Consider the following 24,796-nt stretch of genomic DNA (forward strand, 5'->3'; position numbering starts at 1 on the left):
GGGCATTGCCCCACCCATTACTTCCTTCCAAAAATTATTCTTATTTTTTGTTTTTATTTAACCTTTATTTAACCTGGAAAAAAAGTCTCATTGAGATTTTTTTCAAAATGTCCTGGCCAAGACAGGCAGCAGCACAATAAACAAGGTTGCAGACATAAAACAAACATATAACAACTTAAAATAAAAACATAGAACAAATTACAGAATCATAAAATATCAGAAACATTAATCAACATTTGTCACAAGTCATTAACACAAGGGATCAAACAGGGGCAATAAGAATCAATCAAAACATCTACAGCCAGATGTGCCTCTAAGTCATTTAGAATTACTTTAAATGCATCCAGTTCCCAAAGATTCAGGTAGTTTTGCAACTGATTCCAAGCAGAGGGAGCAGCATACTTAAACATCCTTTTTCCCAATTTAGTACAGACTTTAGGGACAGATAATAGGAATAAGTCCTAGGAGTGAAGACTTTTTTAAAGGATTTTGATCCTTAGGTAAGATGGAAGCAGACCAAGAATAAATAAGAATACGCCAATGGTTAAGTTTACGGGTGGACAAGACAGACCATCCAACCCGAGCATATAAATAGCAATACTTTAAGATTTCTACTAAATCTCAGCGCTCCATGGTAGACAGTATTTAGTGTGTGTGGGCAATGTGAAGATGCATGCATGTAAATAACATCACCATAGTCCAGCACGGACATAAAGGTGGCAGCAACAAGTCTCCTTTTGGCCTTGAAGGAAAAGACTTGTTTCTAAAATAAAAACCCAATTTCAACTTCAATTTTTTCACCAGTTGCTGAATCTGAGGCTTGAATGAAGGTGGAATCATCAATTGCAAATTCCTAGGTACTTGGACTGAGATAAAGACTCAGTGTCAGAGCCCTGAGAAGTGGTGTTAGATGGAAGGTTAAGTGGCTTTGATTTTGCATATAAAAACATCATGAGTTTTGTTTTGTCCGCATTCAAAACAAGTTTTAAATCACTCAGGTAGGTTGTACAGTGTTAAAGGCAAGTTGTAGCTCACAAAGAGCCTAGTTTGATTTCCTGCGCTTATACATCTCATGCACTGCTTTGTGTGTAAAGCATCTTTTGAGCCTGCCAGAGAATATGATTCTTTGTCTCAGTCCCTAATTGGGGTTTTTTAGGGAAAAATATTCTTAACTTGGAGCTGGGCCAAAAAAGAAAAAATCCTATTTATCCAAAATAATAATCCAAATCATATCTTTTTCAAAACATACTCTGAGAGTATATTTTAAGAATCCACTGGCATGACAATAAAATCTTAAAAATGCTAAAAATAGGCAAATCTCTTGCAATACTGGCTTTTTTACAAGGGCGACAGAGTCTGAAATCAAATTTTTGGAAGCAAAATATCTCCAATTTGGAAGTCACTTGATCTATCTGTCAGCCAATCAGAAGTCAGATGAAAACAGCATACTAAATTTGGAATTATATCTTAAATTTGGAATGTCACGTGATCAATTCATAAATCTCAATTTTGGAAATCACGAATCAAATTCTTGGAAGAATCACATTACTTAATTTGGAAACCTAATATCTCAGTTTTGGAAATACCTTGGTGGGGGGTTCCAAGAATGTGATCTCAGGGATTTCAAAAAATATATATGATCCTTAAATGCATTCTGATCAGTCGATTGACCGGTCAAGTGACATTCTAAAAACTGAATCTGAAGGTTTCAGAAATAAAATATTATTCTCTAACCCTGTTTACTGGCTTGAAGTTTTTAAGGGAAATGTGAAGTGCTATAATACCGGTGCAGAGGAGTAAGGGATGGAGAATATCAGAACTGTAGAATTTTTGGGGAAGAAATACTAACCCAGTATATGATTTTAATTTGGGTTAATCATGCTCACTAACCAGCCTCATATATCACTCAAGAGCCAGACAAAACATGCACATAGTAGCCGCAAAATCAAATGAACGTCTCAGTGCACACAGGTTGGTCACCTTTGGACAAAAGACAGCAAAATACTCCTAAGGTGGTGGTACTGGGGGAGTAGTACAAGACAGGGAACATTCATCCACTTCAGTGCACACTGTTGGCATCAATTATCTGGAGAACAGCATCATCATGTGGCCTTTTGGTGTTAGTAAAACCACTACTGGAAACTCTTCCCCCTCCCTTGTTATGAATTAAACCTACTCATGTTATGGATATTCCATAACTGACCAGGACAACAGAATGTCAAGCTGTACTCCTCTGTTCTCTCAAACAGAAGATAACACATGTTGTTTAATAAACCAGGAGCCTCACAGGCGAACCAAGGCCAGAATGCAGGTCATCATCAGACGCAACAAGACAAACCAAAGATACAGATTTAGGTCATAGGTTTATGATTCGGAACTGACGAACTAGTTTCTATGATTGGCTTAAAGGCTGGTTTTGGACTGTGTGGGTCAGACGAGTTTGGGGACACCGTACGAACAGGAGGTGTCCCTTGAGTCGCTCTCCCTTGCAAGGTTCTTCATTAAAGTTTTCCCAGAATCATCATACGAAGTTTGGTTTGGTCTTCTCTTCTTCAAACTGACAACTGCCAGTGCATCAGCTCCGAAAATCCACAACAACTCAGAATATCTCAAACTAATTGGTAATATGCTAATTGTCATATCCGTATCAGCAGCCCTGTTTAGTTTTCTGTTTTATTCAAATATATCAGCAGGAAGAAATGAGTGTTTACCATTGATAAGAGAAATGATGGAAGCAAGTGAAAGCAGGAATCAGGTAGCAAAGGAGAGACCAAATACTGAAAGTGGAGAGACAAGACAACATAGCCACTTTTGTTCAAATGTGCTTTATTTTCTTGTTGTTTGGGGTCCATGTATGTGTAAAAGGTGAGCGCGGTATGTGATGTAATAATAAGAATAATTAAAAAATCAAGCATTGTTTTTTCATAAAACTATACAACAGATTATATTATTGTATATTTGTTACCTGTGCCTACAGTCTGATTTCCCTGTAAAAATAAATTACTTAATGAACTCCTTCAGAGTAAGGGAAATCCTTCTCAAAATCACAAGAACCTAATATGTTTCAACAGCCAGCCAAGTTGATGACAGAGCTGATCTACCCTCAGTTGAACCCAACTCTATGAATAAGTAAGGATTCTAAACTGAAGGATTTAACAGATTATTTTGTGAAATGCAAACATAACTGATATTTCCAGACCACTGGAGCTGAGAATGGGAATCAGTCCCTCTGATAATTGCTTTGCATTTTGAGATTCATGCCTAGGTAGCTGCCTTCATATTAGTACATAGACATTTATTTCTCACATTTTACAGTTGACAAATTGATGTTTTTGCTCTGTTGCTACTTTATTCAAGTCTTAATGTAGTTTAATTTTGCTGATCCGAACCAAGCAGCAAAGTATAGCTGTCAGGCAAGCAACAGATAAATAAATAGTAACAGATGTCAGTTTGTCAGTGTTTGTGTACGTGTCACTGAGAAGGAAGCCTCTGAACCATGAACCTGTGTAATGGAGCTAAATGGCTAGGTTGGCTGCACAGCTTCTGTAACCTTCCCCTGTGACAATTGCAATTGTAACCCAGGAATGAATTCAATTTACAAAGCATGACAGTCAGGCCAAGCAGCATATACCAAGACTTTAAATATGGCAGTTGTTAATTATTGTAAATTCTAACTTGTAATAATTTAAGCATCATCCCTAAGTGTGTTAATTGAATAAATCGGCGATAAATGAAATATACTAGCCTCAAGAATCCATTTTAATTAAACATACTGCAGTTTTTGAATCCCCTGGACATCGCCTCCGTCTTTCAGCAGAGATGGTGCCCTCAATCATAATCCCCAATGTAATCATCAAGTCCCCCAAATTTACTATTCAGCTCACAGGAAGTGGAACAAAAGGCACATTTCAATGATCCAGCTAAAGACTGTTAACTACTTGTCTCTGCAAGATGACTATGGGGAATAGAAAAAATGATGTGCATACAAAACTCAATCGTTCTGGTCTAGTTTTAGATTCAGAACACCACTGGGAACTGTGCTGAGTCCATCCACTGTGCCGCGTCCACCATTGTCTCAAAAGCAGCATGGTCTTCAACAGTACATGGAATTTGCCCTGTTGTCATGGAATTGTAGCCAACATTGATGAGATTAACCCATGTCCAATTAAATCTGCATTAGCATATTTTTGGCCACTCAGGGGCAGCAGAAACAAGCTGTGAACACAACACTGACATACTGTATATGGAAATTATTGCCAGTTGCTTGTTTACAGATACAGAGGATAATTAGCATTTATTTGAAGTCAGTTTACGGCTATCCTTATGTATGAAAGTCCAAGTCTTCATTTTAGCTCTGCTAAATGCTCCACTATGTTCACCAGCTAGACGCCAACTGTCTGTTTGGAGCTGGGCAGGAAGTGTATGGTGGGTTTTTAGAGCTTTTTCCCTGAAAACAGTTGCTTTGTGTGTCTGGAAACAATGCTATGAGAGCGGTGGGATTTAAAGCATAGCACTGCAGAGTCAGGTGTGGGCAAATCTGCTGAGGAAGATCAATGTATATTGATAAAACCTATCATACCCATCACTATGTACTAACCTATACAATACAACCAGTACAACTTGCTTTCATCTACAGACACTGAAGTTTAGCGACAAATTTTACAACTGCATTTTAATTTTTGTTTTTTATAGTCACTACAAAAAAGGATAATTATGATCATCTCCATTTAATATCAATTTAATAATAACAATAGCAACATTGTAATGGTAGAAACTGTCCCTCATTCCTGTTTAGGTGATTAGTCAATCAGTGGTTGAGGCCAACACTGGCAGATGGAGCAAGATGGAGGCAGGATTGAGTAAGAGTGCCAAACATCCATCTCTCTCTCTCACACACACACACACACACACACACATACACACATACCAGAGTTCTTCTCTCTCATACAAGAAAAAAAGATCAACTATCAATGAACTATCAATGACAGTCAACCATTTAAAGAACGTCCGACGCACAATCTTTAGCCTTGGGTGGATGATGAAATGAAATGAACACCCATGGCATAATTGTGTTAGTGTTTGTAACAATGTACAAAATAATGAATGACATACTGTATTTAAAAGATATTTAAAAACTTGAATAACTTTTGTCCGGACTTTTGCACTTTATCAATGTCATTCAGTATAACAAAGGTTTTTAAAAAAAAGCCATTTTAATGCATATCACACCATGGTAATCATGTGACAGTGTGTGACATTACAAAGAAGACCCATTGAACACCCTCTATCAATGTGATGAGGTGAGTAAATCTCTGAAATATTTAATGATTTCACCTTTTCACATTCTAGTAACCTTTGCAACAAAGACATGTCCTTCAACACAGAAAGCATACTTTTAATGTTATTATTCTATAAAAAGCTATATTAAATATGAAGAGTAAGGATAATGTTTATAGGTCAAGGTCATTACTTTATATAGGTGTCCAAGGAAATGGCTGTTAAATATAATATAATTTATGTATGAATTCCGTCCTTCAGTATCATGCTTTTGTCCTTTAGCACAACAAAAGTTTCATTTTATACCACAATGTCACCTGTTATGCTGACTGACTGTAGCTTTGTTTTCCCATGTTTTCACTAGTTTACAACATTTAATCATGCAATTCATATGTACTTGTTGTATGAATACTGAATATTATCATTTTAAACTATTGTATGGCATTTTAAGGTATTTCAAGGCACATTAACTTCATAATGTAGATGTTATTGTCTAATAAGGAGAGAACTGCACAGCATAGACAAAAGAGTAATGCAGATCCATGTCATTCAGGGTAACAAAATATTGTCATACAGCAGAACAGTATTTTATATTAGAATACAATAACTTTGTTTTGTTGACTCAGAGAGACAAAAACAACATCTCAAAGGATGAAGTGAAAGATATTTTCATAGATTTTTGCACTTTTTTCAGTGTAAGGCAGTAAGTTTTTGTAAAAAATCTTCAACAAATTTTGAGTTGTACCCATGACACATAAAATATGTGGTATTCAAAATAAAATAATGTCATTTTTTCTGAGTATTTATATTTCTGCCAGTCTGAGTATGGATATATAACCTTGTGATTATGAAAAATGGGCATAAAATGTAATTTTTTTTAAAAAACACTTCACACATACATTCATATGTACATTCATAAGAATCATAATAAAAATGAATTATTGGCTTTATTCTTGAATATAACTAATATAAGGGTGTAGGTGACAAACCAGTAAATATAAAAAAAGCCTTCTAGGGAATTGTAATTGTTGTTTTATATTTATGATACGCCTTTGAATATGGTTAGGTTCATGTCCAGGTTGTTGTTCTCAGTGAAAAGTTGTGCGACAGATGTGTCAAACACTAGGCAGTCACTGTTCATGATGTCTGTGGTGATGTCCTCGTCCATAGAGCACGGCCTGGCCTCCCAGGTCAGGCGGTGCTTGTGCCCGTTCAGCTCCAGCCGGTAAACAAAGTTCTCGGCTTGCTTGCGAGTCCCAATGAGCTGCACAATGGCAAAGAACTGGTAGTGGCCATTGTACCTTTCTCGCTTCTCCAGGACCATCATGAAGTCGAAGCCGAAGCACGATTGCATCATTAGCCAGTTGAACTGACCTGGCCGGTTGATATATGTGGCCTTGAAGGGGATGTCCTCCCCCTGGAGAAAGACAGACAGACTGAACAGCTTTAGTCATAATTTCTTGAAGCTTCAATATAATAGGAAGTGTTTTAGAACCGTTTCCTACACTGCCTTGCCTAGAGCATGCATGGCATTTCCAAAAACCTAACACTGCTTACTTGTATACTTTTAGAGAATAACTCATTTTAATCTAGTTGTTTTTACCCTATATCAACAGTTTGTAAATATGGTGATGTTGATGAGTGTGCATGAGACTGATGGAAAATACCAACTGTTGTGATGTATGCAGGGTCACATAATATTTAGGATGGTGAGAATGCAGGAGGCAACAGTTGCCTTGTATAAACAGAATATCATGTACAGGAGTGGGATTGTTGGTAGATGTAGTGTGGTGGTGGATATAATTTAGTGAAGAATTATGATCACGCTGATGTTTCCTCATTCTTGTCATGTAGTGATAAATTAAAATGAAGCACAGAGTAATTTCTGCAGACTAAGATGCTGTTATTGAACTTTGGAAATGGCAAATGATAGCAGAAGTATTTTTAAGTTTTTGGGTGTTGACATCCTGAAAAGGCAAATTAAGATGGGACAAAAAACAGAACCCTAAAGCTGGAGCAAACAGTAGATTGTGCTCATGACAATTCATATCCAAGTCAGAGTAAAATGACTAAAACATACATAATGTAATCTGTAATATAACATCATGCATTTATAAAAGAAACGTAATCAGTCTGTGGAACTATCAGAGTATCCGAACTATGAGCAGAAATCATGTCTCATTATGGCAGGGTAGATGACAACATATGCAGTATCTAAATAGAGTTGACATTTCTGTTTTTGGAATTATTCAAAATGTAACATCATTTATAGGTTTAGTGGAGTCAGAGGCATGGTTGTGTGAAGTCTGTCTTGTTTCTGACCCTGCCCAGGGGACAGGACATTAAGTAAGACTTTACCCTGAAGGATTATTTATCACCCAAAACACAAAACACCCTTTTACAAAATAAGCAGTAGGGCAACTCATTTCTGGTACGTGGAGAGATGGGGAAGGGGCCACAGTGGCAGCCTGACCTGTGTCATGATGATGGACTTATGCTGATCCATCAGGTGAGGCAAGACAGTGTCCAGAGAGCCCTGCCAACTGCAGAAGGCTCTGGGGCAGGGGCAGGGGTACTGCCGGAAATCACACAGCTCTTCGTGCTCCGTCTTGTCAGTGTGAGGCAGGGTGACTTCACAGCCTGATGAGGTGTTCTTGCAGGGGAGGAGGACAGAGTTTGCCACCTTCTCTGCACCCTTCTGCCAAAGAGAACAGGTCAGTTGACCTTTTTACATAATCTTGAATGAAAATGGGAATATCCCAGAGAGCTTCACCAAACTCTGGGGAATCCCCCTTTTTCATCAGAGAACATTTTAACATAATATTAAGAGGTCTTCAACGAAAGCAGAAAGTTTTTTCACTCTGTCCAGTGTTTCACATTGTGTTTTGTATTGTATTTAATGAGATGAGTTTCCATATTAACTATTCTTTTGCACTTGCATACTTGTAAAAAAAACGGTCAGAAATAGATTTTCTGCTGTGTGGGAATTTTACATAGAAAAAAGTGTCATAAGTTCTGTAACTTTCTGCACTTTATTTTGTTTTAATTTGGAGAAATTGTTTAATCTGTTTGGTGTTGTATATGCAAACCATTATGTTGTTTATTAAAGAAGATGTACATTTTTTAAATTAATTAATTAATTTTTTATTTTTTTTTGTAGGCTGTTAATTATATCAAACTAAAAAAAAAATCAACCAAGAAAAATGCAATCAGTGCATCCCTACACATTTTTCCTGGCAACTAATTTACACATTACCACCTAAGAAACTTTCTAACTCTACATGTAGCGGCTTTAAAGTAACAATCACCTACCTCTGTCGATGAACTCATTTTGCTGATGCTGTTACTCTTTTCTTCTACCTGATATTCCTCCATCCGTGAATCAACTCTGACATTGTAAAATAAAGACAGTAGGTCAAATAAAGACAATAACATTGTGTCCGAAATCGCATACTATGCACTACATACCCAATATGTGTACTATCATTAAACATACTTTTATGTGAACAAACAGTAGTATGTATCTTTCCAGATGCACTGAGCCATAATTATCACATCACTTCATAACCATGGTAGCCAACCATAAAGTCTGAACTAAATTAAAAAATATATTACACCTAGCAAAGCATTATTGACGTTATGCCAGAGCTGTCTTAGTTGCTTTCCGCCATTGTCTGTTATGTTGTTGTCATTGTCACTACTGTATTGCATATTTATGCCGGCATAGTGTCTAGTGCTTGCACACTGTAATATTTCCCTGGAAATAGTATGCATTTTATGTACTATTGCTTTGATACTAAGGTTTCAGACATACTAAAAATCTTACACAGGGCACAAAATTAGCATCAGTCACCAGCCAAATGCTGGTAATCTAACTTATTGAGTGGCTAGTAAAATTTTAACATTCCCTAAGCATTTGGCCAATGGACAAAAAAGTAAATTTTTTGACTAGACTACCTTGAGCCTGAGGCAGTTATATAAGATGAAATGCCCACATGAATAAATAAATGTATATTTTTGTTTTGAGTGTGACTGTTCATTTTTCACTGTGAAAACATTAGATTGACAAAAAAAAATCTTGACATCCACAGCAGTTTTTCAAATCAGTTGATCTCACTAAATACCAAATAAGTTTTACAGTGTAACTCTGATAACCAAACTCCTAGTAAACTAACAGTGGTTGCCAGTCAAGCTCTAGCGATCACACAAAGTTTGTTTGTCTTGATTTAAGTTTTCTTGATTGTTTTCTTAGACCATCAACTACAAGTGACAAACAGCTAAATGAAGTTTGTTTTTTCCTACCGTTTATGTGAATGAAGTTTCTTTAACCGCTGCTTCACGTAGGTCTGAGTTAGAGAGGTTTGATAGATGCACAGGTGGTTTCCATGGTAACAAAGGGTGAATCCAATTCAAAAAGCAGTCTAAAAATAAACATGCCAATATCATGAAGTATTCCATGCACTAAAACTGCACACTGAGCAAAACTTTGAGCTGTTGTGATTAACTAATTTGAAATAATGGAAAAAGAACAGGTGATTAGTGGATTACAAACAAGATTGTTATAGGAATTTATTTGATAATGTTGAAGGATTCTACAACAATGTGCTGCCATGCTAGCAAAATGTTCAGACCTACAGAATGCAGTGTGTTAAAAATCAAGAGGCAACCAGTTGGCCAATGAGAGCTTTTTCACTCTTCTGTGGTGTGAGAACCTAATAGAACTTCACCTCATCATATCTAATGAAGCTGAATCTGCTGCATGTTGTTGTGGTTCAATTCCACCGCATCAAAGGTCCAATAAGGGTGCATTACATGATGATATTTCACCATGTAATAATGTCTTTAAACTTGAGCATAAAAGGTACAATAGCCAGGTGTAGACACTGGTGTAAGTGTTCATTAATGAGTTCTTCAGTGCAATCATTGTTGAAATTGTTTGATTTTATAATTGTTCTGTCGGAGACTTGATATCATGACTACAACTGATTCAGTTTTGTGGTTCTTACCTCAGTGTTTTTGGGATAGGTTTGTTTAAAACAGGCATGTTTGATGTCATAGTGGCATTTTGCATTCCCGCTCTTCATTATGGCCACTGTTTCATTGCAAATCAAGCACAATGGTCTCCAACTTCCCCTCGGGCAAAATTAACACATATTCCTTCGTCCAGTCATCCTTAAATGCACATTTTTCACTGTTGAACAAGCCATTTTCAATTGTCAAGTGTAGCTCCTACATTCAACAACACCCTTACTAACTGTGGCAGGTAGTGGGCACCTGAATGATGACAGCTGAGGTGACGTGATAGTGATGTGTCACTCAAAAGTCCGCATTAAATTGTTATTCGGTCCAGATCCAGACCTGTGTTGTCAGGGCCATTCATGACAGTCTGTTTATTGTTGGTTTTATCTATGAACTGCTGCACTGATGCAACTGGATTCCTAAAACAGCAATTGTGAAGAAACAAAGAAACAGCTTTGGGTTTTTGTGAAAACACAGAAACTAAATTTAACTGCTGTTTCTAAGTAGCTGAACTGAATGGGTGTAGATTCTTTGTAGATTCGATTTATTGATTGGGACAGTGTGCAGTTTTAAACATTAAAGATGCACTGCACTGGGGTTAGCTCGAAGTCCCCCACAATCAAAACATACAACAGCACAGCAACAAACTGTACAAAGCAAAAAAAAAAAAAAAAAACAAGCCACACAGAACACACCATACAAAATACAAAGCTACACACAACAGCACATCACATACACCCACAATGTCAATTAGAAATAAATAATGTAAACTTGTCAAATTAAAAGCAAGACTACCTGTGCTAATGAGAAGACCATAGATGGAGTTTAGACTCGGTGGTCTAAGTCATAAGTAGCTCAGTCACCACAGTTATGTTGGAATAAGAGTGCTTGGGAATATCTCCGCTTGAAATCAGACATTAGTCCGGACTTTGCTAATGATCCTTACACAAGTGTTCCATACAATCTGCTATCTGTTAATCAGAATACTTCAGGCCACAGTACTTTCTCTTCGGGATCGAGAACAGTCGTTTACCTAGAACATAACGTGAAACATATAGTGCCAGTGGTATTGCCTTGCTGTTAAGTGAGCTTTGTATTTTGTCTGTGTGCGTGTGTGTGTGTGTATGTGAGAGTGATTGTATATTGCATTATTAACTACCAACAGCCAGCAGGGGTTGGTTGATTGATGTTTTTGGTGGTAAGAGATGGATACATGCAGATGGCAAATGGTGGCAGTGGCAGGCCAGCAGGCAGTAGGCCACTGAGCAAGAACTTCAACTGCACGTCTTGCTGGTTGGACACTGGAAGAGGAGCCTCACCAGTTATCAAGGTCTGACCTAGAGATAAAAACACAACATAGAAAGGTTTCAGTGGGGCATTACCAAAACTTACATTTCTGTTGTTACTCCACCAATGGAACCATTTTTAAATTAAAAAATACTGTAAATATTCAGCAATTCTACAAGAATATTAAATGTCCATTAAATATCCCTCTTTCTACTTTTATGTTATTTGTGTACTTTTCCTGTAATTTGACGAAAGGAGTGATGACTGCTCTCTCCTTCATCTTTAACACAGGGCCTAGTCTAGTCTGCAATAAATCAACATTACAAATTGACACCTGTTTACTAAATGACCTAGAAACAATTAATGTAATTGAAGCCACAATTAGGCTTTCCAATTAGGTTTTTCACCCCTTATCCAAGTCTTTTAATATTGCATATGTATTGATCTAACTGTGTCCAATATGATTTTAGGCATACATAAAAATTTGTCAAGCAGATCCAATTTAGATGATTTGTTTGCAGCTAAATAATTGTATCACAATTTCCCTCCTTTTTGTACTTTGTATAATATCTGTGGAAAGGAGCTGTAAATGTTTGGGCAGGAAGATATGGGCAGGATTTAGACAGCTTCTCTTCACTGACAACATGAACAAAAGTAATCAACAATCAAACACTATACAGAATGATCCAACATAATATCAGACATAAATAAACACAATCAACTGGAGGAAAGCTCAAGACACAAAGTATAATGTTTGAAAGATGTAATTGCTCATAACAAACATACAGCACCAATATCAACAATTGAACAGCATCCCAAACTGGTTCCTGCAAAAATACCAGATGAGGCTGTATACAGTAATACATGCGACACATTGTAAGCAGGAGGATATGATGGTAAAGAGACAAAAGTGAAAGAAAGGAAGGGTCAAGTACGCATAGGACTCTTTGTACCGAGCCGCTCAGTCTGGGGAATAATGACATTAGGTGTAGTGTGCAGAGGAGAAACCAGCAGTCACACATTAAAGCAGAAAGTGAAGCCGTGCCCTGAGGCCCATACAACTCACACAGGTAAAATAACAGATATGAGAAGGCCTAATGCACACACAAAAATACATACACACACTCACACACCTAAAGGTGTCCTTTCAGGAGAAACACCAAACTTTGTGGCACTGTGTGCAGCAACATGTCTGGTGCTTGTAGGTGCTGGTGTGTACAGTCATACCAATCATGCCGTTGAGAGAGAGAGAGATCCTGAATCCTTTTCTGGTTTGGACCCAGTGGAGATCCACAGAATGACACAGGGGAGTAGAGTGGAGACAGACCTGAACTGACACACAAGAAGAGAGAGAATATTAATCAAATACCATTTGAAAGCACACATTCATTATTGGAGCCAAGTGAATGGGGAGTGATAAATGAATATTGCTTGTGAGAATGATGAATGTTATCTGCTCCTTAAAAAACTACTGACCCAGAGGGAGAAAGCAGCACTTGTACAGGATGAAATGTGTAATGATTTCTCTTATGGATTTGATGCTGCTAAATTAAAAAAGAGAGGATTTCTAGAAACTGAAAATGTCATTTTCATGGGGCCGCAAACTACGATGGAGCTTAATACAATTAGGCCTTAATCTGTAAATCGAACGGGTACAGCAGAGTGAAGTGTCTCAAACTAAATGACACATCTTTATTTATCTCTATGTGCTCAGCACACTGTGAAACATCTCACTGAGAGAATTTCAACAGAAATCTAATTCATGTCTGTACATCAATCCTAAGCCTAACTTCTTTTTAGGATTTGTTTTGGCTTTCAGATCGAAACTTTGAGCACTTTAGTGAAGTGTGAAAGACAAACTTGCATCTGAATAGTCCTGAAACAGAAAACCCAAGCACTGATACTTCAAACAGATTAATTCAAATTAGGCAAGAATATAAAATGGCAATACGTCAAAGTGATGCAAAAGTCAAGAACATACAATCTCTCTTTTTAATGCATGGCTGCGGATTTGTCTTGTTTGCCTGAATTAAACTCTGGTGTTTCTCACCAGCTGACAAACCTCTTTCTGCCTGACAGTGGAAGCCAAGTTGAGAAAGAAATATAAAACAGTCTCCTCAACAGCAGCAAGAGAGTGATCCATCAAAGGGAAACAGGGCTCATCAACAATAGCTTAAGTCACTACACACCCTACCTGTGACAGTCACTAAGAAGACTAAATTTAGGTCAGAGGATTATGTAGTTTAAAGTCAGTTTATTTTGCTCACCTTACAAAGTATTCCAACATTTTTACCGTTATCTCCACCTACCTTTTAGGCCACCACCTGCAAAACTGTCTGTGAGAGTGTGTGTGTTTTTGTTACCTAGGATTGGCAGCAGCCCTGCTGGTGTGGGCTTTGAGCTCCCACAACATGACTCTTCTATCACTGACTGTAAGTGTAGCGTTGCTTTCATTGACAGGGCAGATAACCATGTGATATGGCCGGACTGTCTCAGTGACGCGGATAGCATCGCACTGAGAGTGTAGGTCATTCACAAGCGCCTGGACACTCTGTTCTGGATCTGGGAGAGAGAGAGAGAGAAAGAACATAGAAGGAGATAAGTGTGGTTGAAAGGTGGACAGAGATCATCTGAGAGGGTGGGAGAGCGATATGAATGGAGGAAGACACAAATGTGGGATAAGACATTGAGTAAATGTTAATAAAGGAAGGAATAGATAAGAGTGAATGAAAGAATACTTGTGAGACCAGGGAAGACAAATTTTGAGTGTGAGAGAAAAGGAGTAGGAGGATAGAAATAGATGGAAGGATTTAAGGAGATAAGAAAGGAGGAAAATAAGAGAATAAATGAGTATGTGGGAGACTCACTAAAACAAATGGCAGAGAAAGAGAGAGATGGGAAGACAGATTAGCGTGGAAGAGATAGCAAGAGGAGTAAGTGAGGGGGAGAGAGAGAGATTTGGTGAGATAATGGACTATAACACTAAACCAAAGATAAATGAGACAGAGAGAGAAAGCAGCCAACACTGAGCAGAGATGTCCTAGCCTCTCTTTTTTCAACAAGCTCCACACCTTAAACAGTCCACAATAGAATTCAGGTAGTTCCTTGATGTTTAGCTGGCAGTCCAAATCAGTATGACCACACAGAAACCTTTGTAGAAACTGAAAATGGAAAGTAGCGCCCCCCCCCCCCCCTCGCTGCTCAGGTGGACCAGGCCCTGTCCCCCTTCATCCTTCAGCAGATACAGCACACTCTGTGGCACCCAGTGCAGTTTGTCCCACAAGAAGTCAATAAGAAGAGCCTGGATCTTGGACAGCAGGCCTAGTGGGGGGTCAACACATGACAGGCGGGGCCATTAAGTGGACGATACCAAATTATAGTAAGTAAGTAAGTAAGTAATGAAGACCCAACCTCTGTAGGACATGTTGATTAAAAGCCACCTCCACCTTGCTAAGTGACCTTTGACCCTTTCCAGAACATTTTCTCGGTTTTTAATAACCCCTACGGCAAACTGAGCTTCTTCTCCAGTACACTTCCCAACACTGAGAGCTTCACTTTTGTCCCAGTTAACTTTGGCTGAGGACATCAAGCCAAAGTGGACGACATCCCTCACCAACATGTTAATATCCCGTTGACTGTTGATGACTGAAATCATCTACATAGACTCACAGTTTTAAAGGTGCATTACAACCTGGAATAGTCAGACACTGAAGGTCACATCTAAGTTTATGTAACAAAGGCTCAATTGCTAGAGAATACAACATGCCATGCACAGCCTTGTCTAACTCCCCTTGGATCTGAAAAGGAGCACTCAAATCACCATTCATTTTCAGCACACTCTGAATGTCACAATACAGAACCCTAACTTTGTTAATAAAACCAGGATCAAAACTAGTATTCAGTGTGAGCCATAAATATTCATGCTCAACACGATCAAAAGCTTTTTCCTGATCAATTGATATGCTACCAGCTTTGAGGCCAAACAGCTTACAGATCTCTAAAAAGTCTGTAATTAAAATAATGTTATCAGAAATCAACCTGCCAGGTACACAGTGAGTCTGATTGCAATGAATCACTTGTTCCATCACTTTACTCAGCCTAGTTGCCAACACTTTAGAGAGGAGCTTATAATCAGTGGAAAACAGTGACACAGGCCTCCAGCTTTTAATGAACTATAGGTCACCTTTCTTAGGCAGTAAGATAAGACCGCCCTCCTGCAGCTCAGTGGCAGATAACCTCTGATGAAACTATCCCTTAATACTGCCAGCAAATTCCCCCCAACCGCCGACCAGAAAGTCAACAACTAAACCATCTATACCAGGAGCTTTCCCACTCTGCATGCTCTGCAGAGCAGCATGGAGTTCATCAGAGGAGATAGCTGCTTACAACTTACTCTGCTGTTCAACCTGAGGAGACCAGTATAAAAGCTCTGAGACACTGCCTGCTCTTCTCTATGCTCACATTTAAACAGGTTACTGTAAAAACTGACAGCATACTTAAAAATTGCAGTATCATCAGTAAGCACTTGCCCAGAGTCAGATTTTAAGCTGTGAATGAACCTCTTCTGTTCATTCTTATGCTCCAGACCAAAGAAAAAGTGTGATGGGACATCCATCTGGGGCAACATTTTGAAAGCAGGACCTAGCCAGAGCCCCCTGAGCTGAAACACTTTTTGTGACATTCTGAATGTACTGTTGACAGAATTGTCTTATTTAGACTTGTATCCCACCACTGTTGTAAAGACACACAATCAGATTTCACAACTTTTAAATAAATTAACATGATTTTAAAACAATAAAAACGATCAAGCCTGGCCATAGACAGTAAGTTATCCTAAATACGTGTCCAAGTGTGTTGTCTCTGTTTCTCCACACATCACACAACTCATGACCCTCAATAAGATGAAACAGACGACTGCAAGAGGCAGTGTGAAGCTCTGCATGGTTCCTGTCTAACCTGCTGTCCTCAGTACAGTTAAAATGTCCACTAATAAATAAAGATTCTTCACTGTTACATTTTTCAATCACTTCATTTAAAACATTTAGAAAGGCTAATCTCTCCACTCCCACAACTGGAGTATAAATTTTAATAAACGCCATTTTTACATTTCCATGCACTGCTCTTACTTTAAACAGACAGCCTTTAATGACTTCTTCAGATTCTACAGACTGAGGAATAAAATTCCTGGAAAAAAGAATTTCAACCTCACAGCTAATGAACGGAGGGACTTTGGACAATATGATCTTTTTGGCAGGATTAACCAGCGTTACCACCTAAACAAAGCTGTCGGACTTTAATCGACAATTTCACCAAAACATACATCTTCCTCAGAGCAATTGAGAGTCGGACAGAGTTTGACCCCATGTCGGCGTGTGAGCTTCCCTAGACACACACCTCCGACTCCAAGAGTCTGCATGACTCCCAGAACCGCTCCGGAACTACAAAACACCACTACGATGAGAAATTACAAAATACAAAAAAGATAAATAACAAAAGATAGAAAAGATATTATTTTATTATCATTATTTACTATTGTAAATGTCATATAATCGCTGTATTTCATTAATTTAAGTGTTTCTATGCTTTGCCAACATTGTGACCTTACATAGTCAATGCAAGCAATATACAGTAAATGTGACTATATAGTTACTCACACACACACACACAACAGGTGTTTAATGGTCTCTGTCATTTTCTTGTTCTTTTTTATTTTATTTACAGAATTGTATTTTTTTTCATCTCAATATTGCATTTTATTATCCTTGACGCTTTAGCAATATTATTCATTTGTAAATGTGATTATTCAAAGTGAATGTAACTATACAGTAGAGATACGCATACACACACACAGAGAGAGAGAGAGAGAGAGAGAGAGAGAGAGAGAGAGAGAAAGAGAGAGTGCGTCATTTGCATATGGAACCCTAATTTGCATATGGAACATCAGGATTCCATTGGATCTATGTTACATCATAGCTGGACCACTTTAGACATAGTTATGGCTTGGCATTTCTCAGACACTCAACACAAATTAAGTGGTCCAGAAAACAGGAATAACAACTTTCACTCGACGATTTCTCTGCAGCAGAGACATCCACCGAAGCTGTTTTGCATCCGGACATCCACCGACAGCTCACTGACAGTGATCAAAGTGTTTTCATCCTGGAAGATGTGAGATTTGCATCCTACTTTTCAAGTTCATGGTGTCCTGGTAAGGTTTTTCACTCCTTTGACTTTCAAAACGTCCTAGTTTCATCGAGGCATTGCTAATAAGCCACTGTTGAGTGAACATTTCAGTTTATAATAATTAATTGTGAGAGGCGTTTAACTGTACAAGGTTTAAACCAACTTTGAAGGAAAAAAATCGTTTTTTTAACAGACTATTTACCATCAATCAACACATGTTGAAAGACGTGTTGATTGATAGATACAAGCACATACAGTATTTAAGCAGCGACAGTACTGCATTTATAACATACAATGCAAAATAACATACATATCTTAAGTTTTTCTAAATTCATTTGATTTAACATGAAAGTTATTATACATAAGGCTTTGGCATTTGATCTGGCTGCACAATCCTCATATCGAGGATCAGGCAGTATGGCTTTAACATTCATGACAGATGTGTGTACTTTATGCAGCCTAACGCTTTTCAGTGGTGGAAGAAGTACTAAGATGACTTACTTTAATCAAAGTAACAGCTTCACTCTAAAAATTACGCAACTACAAGTAAAAGTCTTGCATCCAGATTTTTACTTAAAGGTGCATATATGACATTCAGCCCCACTAGATGTTGCACCATAGCACCAGGATCCCAGACCAAAACCAATATGCACATTATTTACTCAATAAAGTTGGGGGGGGGGGGGGGGGACCCACAGCTCATGAAACTGTCAAACTAGGTAGTGCTGCTCAAATATGGATCAAGTTTCTGACTTCTGATTTCTCATCTCAAAGGTTTTCACAAACAAATGTTTGGTGTACTGTTTAGCTGTAATATGAGAAACTTTGTGACCTGGCTGCCATGTTGAAAACGGATGTGGGGAGGACATGGAGGGACTCACACACACTAACATGCATGTTCACATACGCTAACATGCACGTGCAGCTGGACCAGCTTCCAAAACAAAGAACATTAGGCTTGGATTACAATACACACAGAGGGAGTGGAGGACGTATTTTAATGATCTAAGTGTATGGTCTGAGCAGTGAAAGTGGTGGAAGTATAGTAAAGTGGAAGTACAACATTTAATTTTGAAATGTAGATGGGTAATAGTGTAAAGTAGCATAAAATGGAAATAATGTACTTAAGTAAATATGCATAATTACTTCTACCACTGTATATGATAATTTATTAGTCACAAAGCCTTTTTTTTCTCTACATGGTGTGAAAATATTTTTCTAGTCAACTATGGACAAGTTCACAGCTCCTTGAGGTAAGTGAAAGAATTCATTAGTAGTAGGAACTTTTAGTATTAGTATAGTAGTTATTACTGAGGCCTTAAGGTGTAAGCTGCATTTCAGTATTGTAGTTAGTGGAGGTGGAGCTTATACTTTATATAATACTGTTGGGCCGTTAAATAGTGTATAATATTCTGGGTGTACTCAAGAAAAGTACAGGTACCTTAACATTGTACTGACGTGCAGTAGTAAATTAAATGGTACTGGGGGTTTTTTTTTTCCAACAATCAGTAATGGAATTGTTATTTAATTGCTATTCATCAAATTAATATGATCAGGTTCTGTTGAGCAGAGGGGCAAAGTATTCTCCGAAGTACTGTATTTAAGTCTGATGTATTGACTTTACTTAATTACTTGGAATGTGTGAGATTGTTTTACTCCTTTTTTAAAATTTAGGAGGGAAATATTATAAGATTTACTTTGCTGTACATTCATTTGACAGTTAAAATAGTTCTTTGAGAGGGTAAGCATCTACAAACAAGGTATATAATGCATTGTTAGATGTATTGTTTTTATGATAGCCACTGTTACAAATAAGTGTGTTGTACTGGCATCAAAGAAATTTATATCTCATCAAATATTTTCCGACATATAGTAACATTAAGTTAATTTTCCAGCAATATATGGTATGATCAGCTTAAACTTAAGGCCTCCTACAATAAAAAAAACTGTTAAAGGAGTACATACTTTTAATTGTGATACTTAACTGCAAATACTGCTTGTGTGTAATGTACTGATACTGTTATATAAAAGATCTTAGGGCTTTCTCAAGGTCAATATGTTGAAACAGTTAATGGTATGGTTTTCCCTCATGTTTACTGGAGTGTGAAGCTCGTGTCTGAACTTGAGAGTCAGATGGGGGACTTTGACAAGGGTAAGGAGCAGGTGCACTAGAACTGGGGCCTTCATTATCAGGTGTACAAGACCAAGTCTAGACTAGACCAGTCTGTGGCTCTGGGTGTGTAGTGGTATTATCTGGGTCTTCTTGATATCCAGTCTTCACCACCTTGCTTACTCCAGCCTCTGTTTCTGCAGAGCATCTTATTGACTGGGCATTTGGCAGTGGCATTCCTTTGTTTTCACTGTTTTGTTTAATGTTTTTTCATTTTAGCATGTTTTTCTTTCCATTGTATTTCATTTAGATTTATGCCTTTACTTTTCTTTTGTTTTACTTTTCTTCAGGGTATTTTCTGTCATTTTTGATTGTATTTTCTTTCCACTGTATTTTATAGTCTTTTTTGTTTAACTTTCTGTTTGCATTTACATTTTTATTTATATTTCCATTTTGATTGTTTTTCTTTCCATTGTATTTACTTTAGATTTTTTACCTCTCTTTTGTGTTACTTTTCTTCAATTTATTTTCTTTTGTTTTTGATTGTACTTTTTCTTTCCATCGTATATTATTGACTTTTTACTTTAACTTTCCATTTTTATTTACATTTTTGTTTATTTCTTCAATTTTAATTTATTAATTTATTTATTTTTTAATTTATTTTAATTTATTTTTTCCTTCCATTGTATTTCATCTAGTTTTTTTATTTCAACTTCCTCATTGTACTTACAATTTTGTTTATTTATTTTATTTTATTTTTCCTTTTCTATTTTTTAAATCATATTGTACTTCACCTACTTTGTTATGGTAAGTTTCCTTTGATTTTACATTTTTGTTTATTTTTCTATTTTATTTTTTTCCTTCCATTGTATTTCATCTAGTTTTTCATTTTAACTTCCTCATTGTATTTACAATTTTGTTTATTTATTTTATTTTATTTTTTCCTTCCGTTGTATTTCATTTAATTTTTTGTTTTAACTTTGATCGTTGTATTTACATACTTTTATAATTCTTTTTCTTTCCTTGGTTTTTCATTTTCTCTTTTACTTTAACTTTGCTCTTGTATTTACTTTGTCTTCAATATTTTTTCTTTCCTTTATTTTTTTCAATCATATTGTACTTCACATACTTTGTTGTGGTAAGTTTCCTTTGATTTTACATTCTTATTAATTTTTTTATTTTATTTTTTCCTTCAATTGTATTTCATCTAGTTTTTTTATTTTAACTTCCTCATTGTATTTACAATTTTGTTTATTTATTTTATTTTATTTTTTCCTTCCTTTGTATTTCATTCACTGTTTATTTTAACTTTGCTCATTGTGTTTACATTCTTTTTTAATTTTTTAATTTTATTTTTTTCCATTGTTTTTCATTTTCTCTTTTACTTTAACTTTGCTCTTGTATTTACTTTTTCTTCAAATGTATGGTCTTTTCTTTACTTTTTATCATATTGTACTTCACCTACTTTGTTATGGTAAGTTTCCTTTGATTTTACATTTTTGTTTATTTTTCTATTTTATTTTTTCCTTCCATTGTATTTCATCTAGTTTTTCATTTTAACTTCCTCATTGTATTTACAATTTTGTTTATTTATTTAATTTTATTTTTCCTTTTCTATTTTTTTCATCATATTGTACATCAGCTACTTTATTATGGTAAGTTTCCTTTGATTTTACATTTTTGTTTATTTTTTTTTATTTTATTTTTCCTTCCATTGTATTTCATCTAATTTTTTTATTTTAACTTCCTCATTGTATTTACAATTTTGTTTATTTATTTTATTTTATTTTTCCTTTTCTATTTTTTTCATCATATTTTACTTCATATTGTACTTTGTTATGGTAAGTTTCCTTTGATTTTACATTGTTGTTTATTTTTTTATTTTATTTTTTCCTTCAATTGTATTTCATCTAGTTTTTTTTATTTTAACTTCCTCATTGTATTTACAATTTTGTTTATTTATTTTATTTTATTTTTTCCTTCCTTTGAATTTCATTCACTTTTTATTTTAACTTTGCTCATTGTATTTACATTCTTTTTTATTTTTTTATTTTTTTTCCCATTGTTTTTCATTTTCTCTTTTACTTTGACTTTGCTCTTGTATTTACCTTTTCTTCAATATTTTTTCTTTCCTTTTTTTTTCCTTCCATTGTATTTCATCTAGTTTTTCATTTTAACTTCCTCATTGTATTTACAATTTTGTTTATTTATTTTATTTTATTTTTCCTTTTCTATTTTTTCATCACATTGTACATCAGCTACTTTGTTATGGTAAGTTTCCTTTGATTTTACATTTTTGTTTATTTTTTTTATTTTATTTATCCTTCCATTGTATTTCATCTAGTTTTTCATTTTAACTTCCTCATTGTTTTTACATTTTTGTTTATTTATTTTACTTTATTTTTCCTTTTCTATTTTTTTCATCATATTGTACATCAGCTACTTTGTTATGGTAAGTTTCCTTTGATTTTACATTTTTGTTTATTTTTTTTATTTTATTTATCCTTCCATTGTATTTCATCTAGTTTTTCATTTTAACTTCCTCATTGTTTTTACAATTTTGTTTATTTATTTTACTTTATTTTTCCTTTTCTATTTTTTTCATCATATTGTACATCAGCTACTTTGTTATGGTAAGTTTCCTTTGATTTGACATTGTTGTTTATTTTTTTATTTTATTTTTTCCTTCCATTGTATTTCATCTAGTTCTTCATTTTAACTTCCTCATTGTAATTACAATTTTGTTTATTTATTTTATTTTATTTTTCCTTTTCTATTTTTTTCATCATTTTTTACCTCATATTGTATTTTGTTATGGTAAGTTTCCTTTGATTTTACATTGTTTTATATTTTATTTTATTTTATTTTTTCCTTCAATTGTATTTCATCTAGATTTTTCATTTTAACTTCCTCATTGTATTTACAATTTTGTTTATTTATTTTATTTTATTTTTTCCTTCCTTTGTATTTCATTCACTTTTTATTTTAACTTTGCTCATTGTATTTACATTCTTTTTTAAATTTTTTAATTTTATTTTTTTTCCCATTGTTTTTCATTTTCTCTTTTACTTTAACTTTGCTCTTGTATTTACTTTTTCTTCAAATATATGGTCTTTCCTTTATTTTTTTATCATATTGTACTTCACCTACTTTGTTATGGTAAGTTTCCTTTGATTTTACATTTTTGTTTATTTTTTTATTTTATTTTTTCCTTCCATTGTATTTCATCTAGTTTTTCATTTTAACTTCCTCATTGTATTTACAATTTTGTTTATTTATTTTTATTTTATTTTTCCTTTTCTATTTTTTTCATCACATTGTACATCAGCTACTTTGTTATGGTAAGTTTCCTTTGATTTTACATTTTTGTCGTTGTTTTTATTTTATTTTTTCCTTCCATTGTATTTCATCCACTTTTTCATTTGAACTTCCTCATTATATTTACAATTTTATTTATTTATTTTATTTCATTTTTTCCTTCCGTTGTATTTCATTTAATGTTTTATTTTAACTTTGCTCATTGTATATACAATCTTTTTTAATTTTTTAATTTTATTTTTTTCTTTCCATTGTTTTTCATTTTTCTTTTACTTTAACTTTGCTCTTGTATTTACTTTTTCTTCAATATTTTTTCTTTCCTTTATTTTTTACAATCATATTGTACTTGGCCTACTTTGTTATGGTAAGTTTCCTTTGATTTTACATTTTTGTTTATTTTTTTATTTTATTTTTTCCTTCCATTGTATTTCATCTAGTTTTTCATTTTAACTTCCTCATTGTATTTACAATTTTGTTTATTTATTTTATTTTATTTTTCCTTTTCTATTTTTTTCATCATATTGTACATCAGCTACTTTATGGTAAGTTTCCTTTGATTTTACATTTTTGTCTATGTTTTTATTTTATTTTTTCCTTCCATTGTATTTCATCCACTTTTTAATTTGAACTTCCTCATTATATTTACAATTTTATTTATTTATTTTATTTTATTTTTTCCTTCCGTTGTATTTCATTTAATTTTTTATTTTAACTTTGCTCATTGTATATACATTCTTTTTTAATTTTTTAATTTTATTTTTTTCTCTCCATTGTTTTTCATTTTTCTTTTACTTTAACTTTGCTCTTGTATTTACTTTTTCTTCAATATTTTGTCTTTCCTTTATTTTTTACAATTATTGTACTTCACCTACTTTGTTATGGTAAGTTTCCTTTGATTTTACATTTTTGTTTATTTTTTTATTTTATTTTTTCCTTCCATTGTATTTCATCTAGTTTTTCATTTTAACTTCCTCATTGTATTTACAATTTTGTTTATTTATTTTTATTTTATTTTTCCTTTTCTATTTTTTCATCACATTGTACATCAGCTACTTTGTTATGGTAAGTTTCCTTTGATTTTACATTTTTGTCGTTGTTTTTATTTTATTTTTTCCTTCCATTGTATTTCATCTAGTTTTTCATTTGAACTTCCTCATTATATTTACAATTTTATTTATTTATTTTATTTCATTTTTTCCTTCCGTTGTATTTCATTTAATGTTTTATTTTAACTTTGCTCATTGTATATACATTCTTTTTTAATTTTTTAATTTTATTTTTTTCTTTCCATTGTTTTTCATTTTTCTTTTACTTTAACTTTGCTCTTGTATTTACTTTTTCTTCAATATTTTTTCTTTCCTTTATTTTTTACAATCATATTGTACTTGACCTACTTTGTTATGGTAAGTTTCCTTTGATTTTACATTTTTGTTTATTTTTTTATTTTATTTTTTCCTTCCATTGTATTTCATCTAGTTTTTCATTTTAACTTCCTCATTGTATTTACAATTTTGTTTATTTATTTTATTTTATTTTTCCTTTTCTATTTTTTTCATCATATTGTACATCAGCTACTTTATGGTAAGTTTCCTTTGATTTTAC

At 34.6% G+C, this 24,796-nt stretch overlaps 3 protein-coding genes across 5 annotated transcripts in view; 1 reads left to right on the forward strand and 2 right to left on the reverse strand.

The window, feature by feature from the left end:
- Positions 1 to 5,470: 5,470 nt before the first annotated feature.
- On the reverse strand, positions 5,471 to 9,686 carry LOC121900660 (E3 ubiquitin-protein ligase Siah1-like). The gene is made up of 4 exons (XM_042417124.1): positions 9,580 to 9,686; positions 8,590 to 8,665; positions 7,751 to 7,975; positions 5,471 to 6,694 (listed from the first exon to the last, which is right to left on the reverse strand). Exons 2-4 carry the CDS (start codon positions 8,650 to 8,652, stop codon positions 6,317 to 6,319), a joined length of 666 nt encoding a protein of 221 aa, XP_042273058.1. The 5' UTR covers positions 8,653 to 8,665; positions 9,580 to 9,686; the 3' UTR covers positions 5,471 to 6,316.
- Positions 9,687 to 10,346: 660 nt separating this feature from the next.
- LOC121900661 (WD repeat-containing protein 11-like) lies at positions 10,347 to 17,008 on the reverse strand. Of its 3 annotated transcripts, XM_042417128.1 has the most exons (5): positions 16,978 to 17,008; positions 13,947 to 14,145; positions 12,811 to 12,915; positions 11,456 to 11,633; positions 10,347 to 10,715 (listed from the first exon to the last, which is right to left on the reverse strand). In XM_042417128.1, the coding sequence occupies exons 1-4, from the start codon at positions 16,997 to 16,999 to the stop codon at positions 11,612 to 11,614; spliced, it is 348 nt and encodes a 115-aa protein (XP_042273062.1). In that variant the 5' UTR covers positions 17,000 to 17,008; the 3' UTR covers positions 10,347 to 10,715; positions 11,456 to 11,611. The 3 variants fall into 3 exon arrangements, with proteins under 3 accessions (XP_042273062.1, XP_042273059.1, XP_042273060.1); XM_042417125.1 differs by lacking the exon at positions 16,978 to 17,008 and having other exon boundaries at positions 13,947 to 14,154; XM_042417126.1 differs by lacking the exons at positions 10,347 to 10,715; positions 11,456 to 11,633 and having other exon boundaries at positions 12,453 to 12,915.
- Positions 17,009 to 17,516: 508 nt separating this feature from the next.
- Positions 17,517 to 24,796, forward strand: part of LOC121900365 (divergent protein kinase domain 1A-like) — a 52,453-nt gene continuing 45,173 nt past the window's right edge. Inside the window, exon 1 of the mRNA XM_042416643.1 lies at positions 17,517 to 17,791. The gene's annotated coding sequence lies outside the window, so the exon portion shown is untranslated. The remainder of the gene's footprint in view (positions 17,792 to 24,796) is intronic.

This window comes from Thunnus maccoyii, chromosome 7 (genome assembly GCF_910596095.1).
Source record: "Thunnus maccoyii chromosome 7, fThuMac1.1, whole genome shotgun sequence".
In the NCBI taxonomy this organism is placed as follows: domain Eukaryota; kingdom Metazoa; phylum Chordata; class Actinopteri; order Scombriformes; family Scombridae; genus Thunnus; species Thunnus maccoyii.